The sequence below is a fragment of the Hylobates moloch genome, unplaced genomic scaffold, assembly GCF_009828535.3.
Source record: "Hylobates moloch isolate HMO894 unplaced genomic scaffold, HMol_V3 SCAFFOLD_8, whole genome shotgun sequence".
In the NCBI taxonomy this organism is placed as follows: Eukaryota; Metazoa; Chordata; class Mammalia; order Primates; family Hylobatidae; genus Hylobates; species Hylobates moloch.
This window is the reverse complement of record NW_026652283.1, coordinates 78873960-78886604: the sequence shown is the minus strand read 5'-3', so window position 1 is coordinate 78886604 and position 12645 is coordinate 78873960. Positions and strand designations below refer to the sequence as shown.

Here is a 12645-nt window from a genome sequence, read left to right as displayed (position 1 = left end):
TGAGATCCAAGCCCAGCAACCAGGAAAGGGGTGTTTAGTGTCACTGGGCCACTGGCAGGGAGGACACAGACCTCCAGACCTGGACTCTCCCTCCCCACGGCGTTGCCACGTCTTTAGCCACCCATGACCAGCCCCAGCCTGTGCCAGAGGTCCTACATTCACACCCAATGTCAACACACTGGCTGCCACCCCCACTTCCTGGGCACCAGCTATAAGCTAAGCATGAGAAAGGGATTGAGGACAACCCCCACGGTCCCTGCCCCACCGAGGTTACATCTGCTGACCCTGGCCCTGACCAACAGGGACAACAGGAACACAGTGGGTATATAATCCCCAAACCCTGGACTTGGACTCCCGACTGAACCAGCAACAGTAGGTCGGCTTACTCTGCTGTTCTCAGGCCAACTCTCAGTGGGAGACCCCCATTTAATCCCCTGCTCAGTTCTGGTCAGTACCTCCTGGCCCAAGCCCCCCGGCAACAAGATCCTCAAAGACCGCACGTACCCCGGGAGTCACAGCTCCATCACTCCAAGAGCTCAGCCCTCCCAGCCTCTGCATCTCCACATAGAGAGCAATGGCTCAGGAGCCCGGGGCCTGACAGCAGCACATTTTGCAGCTTCCGGAGGTGACGGATGGCCTGCTCTTCACATCACTATTTCAAACATTAACATAATCTCCCAGGATGGATGTGGTGGCTAGTGCCTACTCAATCACCCCTCCCACACCTTGATCCCTCATCCCGCCAGGCATGGGATTTCCACTGTCTCCTGCTACAGCACCGCAAGCACCGCTTTCGGGCTGGCATGGATCGGCCATCCCATTGTTTCCTGGATCCTTTCACCTCCCGTGCACCCCCGCGTCCACTGACCCCTCCTGGGCCTGGGCTCTCAACCCAGGTGTGCCTCAGACACAGACCTCTCCCTCCCGAAAGCCCAAAAAGCTCCAAATCCCTTTCAGCAATAGGGTCATCGTCCAAGCCGGGTGGTGGCTCTGATCATTGCCTCAGGAAGAGCAGGCCAGGCCCCAGAGGCGTACTGCCCATCCAGTCATGTCCCACCTGCCCCCATGGGCCCATCAGGTCTCACCACACCAGGACCTCCATTAAACCAAATCTTCCTCACTCCTTATTTCTGAAGCTTTCCCCTCTTCCCTGAAGAGACAGCAAGTGGCACCGGGCTCACCTCACGGAGCTGCTGGACGCCTCCAAAAATCCGCATCACGCCATCGACCTCCTGCTCCAGACGCCGGGCCCAGTGCTGCATCCTGTAGGCAGAGAGAGGAGAGAGGTGTCAGGAGGGCCCGCCCAGAGCTGCAAAGCCCCGCCCCAGCCAACCCGGGAGCACTGGGGGCAGCTATCCACTCACACCCCAATTTTCACTAGAGGAGGACCCACAGCAAGGAACCAGCAAGCACCTGCGATTCCCCTTTGAAGTCCAGACCCGGTGGCCCAGGTGCTCCTCATGCACTGTGGGGTGGCGGGGAGGACAGAGGATTGCATTGTGGAAGTGCTGAGGGAGCTCAGCGGCTCGGAGAAGCCTGCAGTGAGGCTACTTTTCATTGTGAAGAGCCAGCCCTTGATGTAGCTGCTCTGAACTTGGGGACTTCTGGATACCAGGGAGGAGGGAGACATGAGGGAGCCTCAGGGAGTGAGGTCTGCTGGATCTTGGAGCCTCCTGTTCCCAAGGCCAGGTGGGGCCTAGGGAAGGGGAGAGAACACTGCTGTCACCAAGTCATTGTATAACTGGGCAGGTGCCTGCCCCTCTAGGTCTCACCTGAGCAGTGGACGTGGAGAGTTCCAGATTAGGCAGCCCTTGCCTATCCAACACCCTGGTAGACAGACGCTTACCCGAGGCTCATTGCTGGATGTCCAGCAGGAACCACCCACTCATGAGTCCACTGCAGACCATCCTGCCTCACAATCCACCTGAGCCACATCCTGAGCAGGTCTCCCTCACACTGGTACCATCCTAGGATTGTTTTTTGTTTCTTTTTTTTTTTTGAGACAGAGTCTCACTCTGTCGCCCATGCAGTGGCGCGATCTCTGCTCACTGCAAGCTCCACTTCCTGGGTTCACGCCATTCTCCTGCCTCAGCCTCCCGAGTAGCCGGGACTACAGGTGCCCGCCACCGCGCCTGGCTAATTTTTTCTATTTTTAATAGAGATGGGGTTTCACTGTGTTAGCCAGGATAGTCCTGATCTGCTGACCTCGTGATCCGCCCGTCTTGGCCTCCCAAAGTGCTGGGATTACAGGCATGAGCCACCGCACCCAGCCCACCCTGGGATTGTTTTAACCCGTTTGCATCTCAGCTTCCTTCTCTGGAATATGGGGATAATTTGGGGTCACCTTTCAGAGTGTTATAAGAACACATGAGAATAGGTAAGTCAAGGGTGTTCACTGCACGGGGATCTTTGTGAGTGGACACGATGGACAGTTGGTCACATGGCCCTCTATTCTCAGACCCACAACCTGGAAGAGGGAAGGAGTCTGGTGCAAGGCCTTGCCTGGGTTCAGATGCGTGACCCACTCCCTTAAGCAGAACCAGATCAGGCTAGCGAGCAAAACCACACTAGACCTTGCTAGAGGCCAGCCAGAGAGAACCACACAGAAACACAAAGGTTTCTCTGCCCTCATGCATTGAAAAGGTATCTTTGCCCTCATGCATTGAAAAGGTATCTCAACTTCTCCATCCCACTTGACACACTCCCATTTTACAGACCAAGACCTTTCCAGGCAGGGCGCACAAAAAAATTACCACGAAGATTTAAATAAGCCATGGGTCAAACACAGCCCACGGGGTACAGTAGGGGCAGGGTGATGCCAGGCCCCCAGCCTCTGGAGGTACCCCGGGAGCCATGGGGTCCAGGAGATTGCATCTGGCCCCAACTCCCTGGGCCTGCTGCCTCCTCCAGTGCCACCTGGGCCAGGACTGTTCTGGCTCCATGGGTCAGAAGAGCCCAAGCCTCTACCTGGCATCCTGCCCTGCCTCCTCAGGCCTGTGACTAGGGGGCTGGGCCCATGCCACTGTATGTGCCTGGGTCGGTTGGCATGGGAACTCGGAGCAGGAGGCAGGCAGATCACTAATTGCAATTTGCCAAGCTGAATGTCAGGACCATCATGGAAAAAAAAAAAAATCAACATCAAAAGAAAGAGGTATTAGCTTCGGCTTGTTGCTGGCTGAGCCACAGCCGGATTCCCTCCTCCGCTCCCCGCCACAGGGGAAAATCTAACCCTGAGTGCGGGTGGAGGCCAGGCTGCAGGCTGGGCTAAGAAGGGCAAGCAGGCCTCAGCCGCCAGCCTGGGGAGGGCAAAGGGCAGCAGAAAATTGGCAGCCTGCGTGACCCCTGGCCCCTGTCCACCGGGGCCTGGTTGTGGGTGGACAACATAGCGGATGGCTCCTTTGTGCTCCTGTGATGGAGCCCTGGGGGCTAATGTTGGGATGGGCTATCACAGTCAGCCAGGCAGGGGGCAGACAAATGGGCAGAGTGAGGATCTGATCCCCGAAGGGAACGATGCGCTCTGCCCTGGCCCTGACCCTGACCTCAGCCACTCACTGGTGTAGAGGACAAAATGCCAATCAATCCTTCCTGGGACTCATATGTGCGAGGGCATCCACTATGTACAAGGTGCAGTGCCAGCATGTCACCTACTTTCTCGCTTCAGTCCTCACAAAGAAGCAAACATTATCATCCCACCTTGTAGATAAGGAAACTGAGGCATAGTGGGTTCAACTGACCTGTCCAAGGTCACCTATCCAGGAAGTAGTGAACACAGGACTTGCCCTAGAAGTGTGCTGGAGTCACAAAAGCTGACTCACAAAAGCTGATTCTGTGCACCTCTTCCCAACTCTGCATTCGGTACCATCACCTGAAGAGCTTGAAATAGGTCATGGTGGGAATATTTACACCACAGGAATTGGCAAATGCTAGAAACCATGTTTTTCCCCCTAGAGAACAAATTGTAAACATTTACCAGCACATTACTGATTCCACCCCAGGCTGTTGACTCTTCTAGTATGTCTATAGGTCTCTGCTTCTAGGATTTCACAGTTAAGTAAAAGAAAATTAATTGGGAGAAGAGACATGGATGCCAAGTTTTATTTTGCTCAGACAACACATTATTATAATCATCATCATTTCATCTAAAAAGGCTATTTCAACACTAAAATAATTTTTAGAAGAGCCAAGTCTCAGGATAAAGTCCAATCCTTCCCCAAGACATACACGCTCGCTCTCCCTCCCTCCTTGTCTGTCTCTCTCTTACGCAGTCTCCTCACTCCCACCCTGAGGCTGAGTAGCTCTAGACTCTGCTATGGGCTGCAGGAACTGGCCTGCTATGACACAGCAGGCCACACACACGTCCTCCCAAGGTCTAGGGGTGGCTCCGGCCCTTTGCCTGGCATCCTGGACCTGCTGGGCAGACCCCAAGCCCTAGCACATTGCCCAACAGCACAGTGCCAGGGAAAACAAGTTACTCTGATTATTCACTTAAATCAAACTCAATTAGGAGGCAATATGTGTGTCTCAGAGTTAAAAAGAAAATAATTCATTCCATTGTCACAGAGATGTGACTTTGTGGGTTCTAGGACTTCACCAGTGTCCCAGTGCCAGCTCCAAGGGGTGACACAGAGGCACTGAGGGGGCCAGGAGTTGAGGATGCACCTGCACTGTTCCTGCCTTGTGGCCAAGAAGCCACCCACCAAGCCAGGTCCAACCCTGGTCAGGGAATCATACTCACTCCAGCAGAAGGGTGGGGGCCTTGGAAAGACAATGGATGCATGAGAATCCCTGCCCCCACTGGGTCAAAGGTAAGCTGATCAAATCCTGCCCAGACTTCCCTCTGCTTGGAATCAAGTACCTGGCTGGCCAATGCCTCCTTGACCAGACAATGTTGCCCACAGGCCACATACCCAACAGGGAGGTGGACCTGCTGGCTCCCTACATCTTTGTAATTTTCCATGCTTTTCATTGAGATGACACTGCTTATCCCTAATTGCTTCTAAGTGCCAAACTAACAAGGCAGTGAGGGGAGAATGGCCAGGAGGAGATGCAGGCATCTAGGGGCTGCAGTGGCTTAATGACTGGTGTGGGCACAAGAAACTAGGAATCAAGTCACGTCCTCCAATGTGCCCGGCCCTAGGGAGGTGAACACATTATGGCTCCATTTCCCAGACAAGAAAATTGAAGCCCCTGGCAAGGATGGGTACAGGGTCACATACTTAGAGAGAAGCAGACCTGTCCTGACTCCATCTGTTCCATGACCCCATCTTTCCAGGACATTGTAGCCTTTGGGAAGCCTCAGGGGAAAGGCACTTCTGCTGCTGTGTGACCTCAAAGAGTTCTGTCCCTCAGAACCTCAGCTTTTCCATCAGTAAACAGGGGTAATAATGACTGGCTGAATAGTTTTTAACGGTCAAATCCACAGGTTTTTACTGGGCAGTCCCTTGAAGGCTAGCAGCTCATGCAATACAGCCCCTCCCCTAAGATCTAAGGACTTATTGAGGGCTCAGGACATCTTCTATGAAAGCTTGTGTTGTGGGGTGGGGAGGCTTGTGGGGAGGGGGCACTGCAGAAGAGGCCTGGCAGGCTGAGGCAGCTCTGCAGGTAAGAAGATGACACCCTGTGTTGCAGGATGCCAGGCCTTGGTTTCCAGGGCATGGTTCAGAACCAAGAGGAGTTGGGGAGGAAGAGGGGATATCACTATCAGGCAAGGGAGTGACATCATCTGTGCGTGGGGTGAGGAGCTGCAGCTGAGGACCTCTTTAGCAGACAGGATCATTGAGACCCCAGCTAGAAGGCTGGGGTGGGGGGCGCATGCCAAACTGCAGCGCATTCACGTGGGAACTTGCAGCTTAGGGGCAGCTGCAAATGCTCAGGGGAGGGGGAGGGTAAAGAGGAAGGGGGTTGGAACGGGGAGGAATGGGAACAGGAACGGGGAGGAACGGGGAGGAACGGGGAGGAACAACGGGGAGGAAGGGGGAGGAAGGGGGAGGAAGGGGGGAAGGGGGAAGGGGGGAAGGGGGGTAGGGGGGGCAAGGGGGAGGAGGGGATGGCGAAAAGGGAGAAGAGTCCGTGTGCAGATGCAGCAGCATAGATTAAACTGTTGCCAGTTGTTAATTTTATATGTGAAGTTGTTGATCAGAATGTGATTTAATTGTACAGTATAATCCAGGCTTTTGGAATAAATTATGCAGAAAACTCATCTATAATTAAACAAATCAAAAAACCAGAGACAGGTGACACAGCAGGTTCACCCTCAGAGGGCATGGGTGGGTGTGGGCAGCTGGACCCAGCAGAGGAGCGAGAAAGGATGGGGGAGGGGCTCTGTTCAAGGGCAGACAGGGGCAGGCCCCAGAAGGGTCAAGGCCTGGTAGGGAGCGAGGGGCTCCGAACGCCCGAGCTCTGCCTCTGTGGGGCTTCTCACCATTCACATGGAGGCATTTTTTGTCATCAAAGCCCTGCTGCCTCTCCCAGATGGCCTGTCTGGATCAACTCTGTTCCACTGGGCACGTATAATCAGTCTGTGGCCTTCCCTTCAGCTTGGCAGTTCAGCCACTGCACTGCATGAGGGAGTGAGGGGTGGATACTAAGGGTGGGCAGCAGGGGAAGCAGGAGGGCTGGATGACAGGACAGGATGAGGCTGGGACAGGTGAGGAGTGTGAGGGAGCAGGCACAGTGAAGGCCACCGCTGCCAAGTGCACGGTGAAGCAAACTTGGCAATGGCAGGGCCCCAGGTCTCTTGCTTCTCTCATGATAGGCTGGCCAATTATTCTCCCAGCTCTGGGGAAGGCAACATTTAAAATCAAGTGCAGGCTGGGCATGGTGGCTCACCCCTGTAACCCCAGCACTTTGGGAGCCCGAGGTGGGCAGTTTGCTTGAGCCCAGAAATTTGAGACCAGGCTGGGCAACACGGTGAAATCCTGTCTCTACAAAAAATACAAACATTATCTGGGTGTGGTATCATACACCTATAGTCCCAGCTACCCGGGAGGCTGAGGTTGGAGGATCGCTGAGCCTGGGAGGTCAAGGCTGCAGTGAGCCAAGGCCATGCCACTGTACTCCAGCGTGGGTGACAGAGCGAGACTGTCTCAAAAAATAAAAATAAAAACTATAAAATATAAAGTGCTATTTAATTATTTTGGTTATTTCCACTGGCCTGCTACCTCCCACCTCAGCACCTTTGCAGTCTTCTGAAGGGGAAAGACAGGGTGGAGAGGCAAGCAGGCCACTCCCCCATCCTAGCCTGGAGAAGGCGTGCTTCCCCCAGCAGTCACTCCAAGCTCAGAAAGCAGCTGAAGCAGGGCTTGGAACAAGGCTGGTCCCTTCCCTAGGCCCTCGACCTGCGCAAACAGCAGGAAGCTCAAGGGTGCACTCCAGGACGGTGGCATCTCCTGGGCCACCTTCCCTGGGGAGTCCTCTCTGACCACTCGGGTGGATGTCCCTCTGTACCTAGTGCCTGAGTGTACTGAGTGTACAGTACCTAGTGTACTGAGTGCCTAGATCCAGCCCTAGCTTTTGCAAGACCTTGAACTAGACCTTTCCTGTTAGGCTTCCATTTCCACATTTGGAAAATGGAGATAAAGTTCACCATTCCTTTCACCTCCGAGGAGCTAAGTGGAAACCACAGCCTCACATGTGGGATGCTAGCAGTGACGGCTGCCCCACACACTCATGGCACACAGGCCCATCCAGAAGGTGGGACTGCTCTCACCACAGTCCAGCCTCCCTCCTCCAGCCTGCAGCTCCCTAAACATGGGATGGTTGTGCCTTCTCCTTAGACTGCGGCCTCCAGGTGGGCTGCAGCCCCTCTCTGCACTGCCCCCAGAGACCCAATTCAGCAGAGACCTGGTGGGGTGCCTTGTCCAAGGAGCCCTGGGGAAGGGCAGGGTTTCCTGTGACCAGACCTTCCTTCCTGCTTGTCCATGCAAGAGAGAAGACTCAGGTTTCAGCAGCTTTGGGGGCTCAAAGACCAGGGCAGGGCCTCCCAAGGATGACAGGGCTGGCAGAGGGCAACAGTCTAGCCGAGGTCACTCACTCCCCAGAGGCCACCCAGGCCACGAGATTAGAGTGCCTTCAGATGTGGTGGCAAATCAGCACTGGCCTCACACTACAATGACCACGGAGGGGACACTGAGGCCAGAGTGAGAGGGAAGCATGCTTGCTCAGCTGATTCATGATAGAGTAAGGCTCCCCAGCTAGCCACCTACCACTTCGCAAGCTGGCAAACCAAGGCACAGAACACAACGGGGGCTGGCCCATCTTCAACCTATTTGTGATTCAGTTGAAGGGACCCTAGAATGAGCAGCATGATGCTTCCAGGAGTACCGTCCCCATCTCACCCACTCATCCCATGCACACAGAAGCCAAGGCAGCCCAGTTAGCACAGAGACCTTGGAGACCCTGAGGAGCTGGGGAGGGGCAGGTGTTGCCAAAGCATGAATGGGTCCAAAGTCATCTCCCTCGACCGTGCGTGCCTTGGGACCCTGCCCAGATACTTCCTGGTCCTCATGAGGTTATTAATTACAGGGCTATCCCTTCCCTTTCTTTGCCGAGAAGAGCTTTTCCTTCTAATTCGTGCTCTGCTGGGAGGCAGCAGTCTGTGCCTCCCCCTCAGACTAACGGTGAGCCATCATCCGGCATTAATTAGGGCACCAGGTCCAGCCCAATATTTACTCATAGCAGCCTGCTGGGTTTGGGGGAGTGGAGGAAAGCAGCACAGCCTGGAGCCAGGTAGCAGCACTATCCAGGAATGGAAGACCCCAGGCGGCCCACTCGGCTCTGCTTCTTGGCCTCTGCGGGTCTCAGTTTCCCTCTCTAACCAAGGAGTAGTAGCCTGAGGCCTCCATGGACCATTTAGGGATCCATATCTCAAGGGGTCTGATGGGGACCCTCCCTGCCTGAGGCCTGGGCCAGTGGTGACAGGCCAGGGATCTCACTGCACTGCCTTAATTCATCTGCACAGCAGCCAGATCACTATCCGCGATCCTCAGAGGGAAACCGAGGCACAGAGCAATTGAGAGATGTGCTCCAGGTCACAAGGTCACAAACACCCGTCAGGCTGCACATACCTCAACTCAGAACATCAGTCTTCAATGCCCAGCTGCGGCTGTGGCTAAGGGGCCTCTTAAACTCAAAGTGTCCGAAACGAGATCCGAGATCCTGACAGTCCCTTGGGACCGTCTCCACCTCTTCTCCCCACTCCCTGCCTCTGCTGATGGCAGCTCCCTCCGTTCAGGTCAAAGACTTGGGGTGACCTAGAACCCACTTTCTCTCACACCCACATCCAATCTATCAGCAAGTGCTACAGGTTCCACCTTTGCAATGTGCCCGAATCCACCCACTGCCAACTGCCTCCCTGGCCGGGCCCCATCAGGGTTCCTGCACCTCTGCAGCTGCCAGCTCACTCACTGGCCTCCACCTTCTGCCTGGCACCTGCCTCCCCAGTCTGTTCCCCTCTACACATGGCTGGAGTGCCCTGCTGTCATGTCCCTCCTCTGTCAACTCCGTCGCACTAGGGGAAAGTCCAAGTCCACCCAGTGGCTGCACCCCCAGTAGCCTCCCTGACCTCACCCCTTGGTGTGGCCTGAACATGCCCCTATAGTCCCTGCACAGGCTTCAGCACATGCTGTTCTCTCTGCCTGAAACAGTCTCTCCTCAGAAGTCCAAGGGCCTCTCACCTCCCTCCAGTCTCCACAAACACGTCACCTGCTCCGTGAAGACCTCCTTGCCCCTCCATTTGAAATTGCACCCCCCCAGCAGCAACTGATCTCCATGTCCCCTCCTGGGGTGATTCTTTTGGCTAGTATTCCATCAGACATCCTCCCTCTTGCTTACTGTTAGCCTCTGCCTTGGGCTGTGAGCCCTGAGCCAGGAGGCTCCTGCTCTCCTGCCTGGAAGAACAGGCCATTTGCTGAGTGAATAAACCTCCCCAGAGTCCTGCTGACCTCCCAGGCCTCCTGTCCAGCTTGCGTGTGGCTGGCCACGGGGTAGGCAGGCGGGGTGGGCAGGGGGAGCCTGCAGAGAGGTTGGCAGCGTGGTGGCTGCCCCAGGGCTGGCCCAGGAGGCCCTCCCTTCCCCTGGCTCCTTTCCATATGAATTATTAAGGCTCATTTATGATGGGCCTGCCCAGGCCTGTGGCTTCCGTGCATAATTCATGGCTCTCCCAGAAGGCCCTGGCGCTGGAGCAGCCACTTCTTCCAGGAAGCAAGAAGAAAGTGCTGAGGAAGAGTGACCCAGACCTGGGCTGTCCTCCACTCTATCTCTGCCACCCTGTCCCTAAACACCAGCCACCCAGCACCTGCACCCACCCCCACCCTCACCCCCATGGAGCTCTCTCCTGCACACTTGGGTTCTGGTTCCCGGAGCCAGAGTCCATGGGCTCCGCGCAGGCTCACCCACTCCCCTGTCTGTAGCTTGGTTTCCCATCTGTGGACTGACAAAACTGAGCCACCCTAGTGGTTTTCAGACTGCTCCAGCAGCAAGATCATTCACCTTTTATTTTTCCAACAAAATCCAATGTGGACCCCTAATATGTAACTGGTGAGGTAGTTATAAATGTATTTTAGAAGGTAGCGCTGGAAAACATGACTCCGTATTGAGTAAATAATCATTATAAACGTTGAGGCTGTTCTGAAGCATCTGGATTCAGGGCCCATGGGGGCCTCAGCAGCTCCCACCACCCAGCACTCAGTTTATTCCTGTGTTTTGCACTCTACTGAGAAACTCCTAGGATACGGAGACAGGCAGCCACACATGGTAACAGTGACTTACAGCTCACTATGCAGGGGTCGGGGGAGAACCCTTTCCTGAGGCCAGGGGTAAAACCAGCAACTGCCCTGGTAACTGAGGCTCAGGGGTCGCCAAGGTGCCAGCACCAGTTTTCTCAGAAGTCTAGAGCTAGGATATAGCAATCAGCGAGAGGCACTAACAAACAAGCCCGGGCCTTCCAGGGGCAAGGCAAAGGGTCCAGACCAGGGGCACGGGGACAGGAATCCAGGAGGTGGACCCAGGGTTCTCCAGGCCTGGAACCACCCACCCCGGCCACTGACACAGACTATGCGCATTTTGGGGTCTGCGATACCTCCTCTCCCCAGCACATTCTCCAGCTAGTCAGGCACGATGGGAACGTTAAGTCCTGCCCAGGCCCATTTCACAAATGGGTAAGCTGAGGCTCAGCATGATCAGCCCTCAGGAGGTGAACACTGCTGCAGTCCCTGTGTGCCCAGCCAGTGCTGAAATGGGGGAGTCACGCCCAGGCCTCATCTCAGAGAGCACAGTAGGGTTGGGACACCTGTAGAGGTCACCAAGTGGGTCAGGGAGGAACCCAGAAGCTACAGCCTTCTGTTCCTGCCCCACACCAGGAGCTGAAGCTGGACTAGAGGTGGCAGGACAGACCCTGTCCATGTGTCACCAACCATTCTGGTCAGATTCTGTGATTCACACATCCCCATCTCCCCTCCTGCACATCCTCCCCACCCCCCAGCATGAGTCAAATCCTCACTAAGCCACAAATAGCTGTCCTCTGTATGAGTCCTCAACATGGCCTCCTGCCTTGAAGAAGACAGAGACCCCCTCAAGGTCCTCCATTTCCCCTCAGAGCAAAATCCTCTGTGGAAGCTCACAGGCCCCCTGAGGATATCCATGTACAGAGGAGAGGCCAAGCGAAGACCGAACTCAATCCATCAGGGCCAGCTTTGTTCTCTGGCCTTGTCCTTCCTCTATCTGGCCAAGTCACCTCTGCCAGGAAGCCTTCCTACGTTTCCCCCACCCTCTTCTCAAAGCCACAGTTCTCACCACACTTTACCAAGCCTCATCTTAGGCTGGGGCTGCGGCCTAGTCCCATAATCAAGCTTCCTACAGAGCTTAGCTTGGAGCCTGGCCAAAAAGAGTTCTGGAAACACTTGGGGATAAATTTACCAGAACATCTTCCGCCTAGCAGACTGGCCTGCCCCGACCGCCTCGCTCTGCAGTAGGAGACAGGCTGGAGGACAGGGCTGGGAAAGGGGCCCCCATTTCAGCAGGCAGCCAAGCACCAGGGAAAGGCAATGCTGACGTGGAGGGCCTGTGCGCTGGGCACTCCGTGTGATTTCCACTGCAGAGATGGTACCTGGGCCAGGCGCAGGCCAGTTCATGCCCACTTCACGGATGAGCACTCTGAGGCCTGTGGAAATGGTGCAACTTGCCCGAGACCACACTGCTGAACCAGAATCTGAACCCAGTCAACTCAGCCATGGCCCTGTCCCCTAGGCTGTCAGGCCTCCTTAACCTCAAGGTGGATTCCACTGGCCAAACAGGAAGTAGGTTGCAGGTAAGGGCCGCCCCTCGTATACAGCCTTTTCCAACTTTGAGAAGGGGGCTACCTCAGGAACTCACTGCCTCCACAAGCAAGCCAAAGCTGAGTGCAATGGGGAAGTCCTTCCTTATACCCTATCAGGGCTATCCTGCAGTAGGAACGTTGTCGCAGCAGGGCAGAGCCCCAGCTCCCTCCAATGCTCCCCGACCAGGGAGCCTGAGCCAGGTATGGGGAGAACGCCCACTTCCTCTGGGATCTGCTTCTTGCTAGTGCCTGGACCCTCAGAGTGCGCCAAGCTGCATGTAAATGGAATGTGAGTGCTCAACCTGCCTTGACGCGCCATGAACCCGTTACTC

At 55.4% G+C, this 12645-nt stretch overlaps 1 protein-coding gene across 8 annotated transcripts in view; it reads right to left on the bottom strand.

Annotated features, from left to right (window-relative positions):
• CACNA2D2 (calcium voltage-gated channel auxiliary subunit alpha2delta 2) overlaps positions 1-12645 on the bottom strand; it is a 140932-nt gene that overhangs the window by 112099 nt on the left and 16188 nt on the right. For all 8 annotated transcript variants that reach the window (XM_032161456.2, XM_032161461.2, XM_032161457.2 and 5 more), the window contains exon 2: positions 1182-1263. In XM_032161456.2, coding sequence (XP_032017347.1) covers positions 1182-1263 — 82 coding nt within the window. The remainder of the gene's footprint in view (positions 1-1181; positions 1264-12645) is intronic.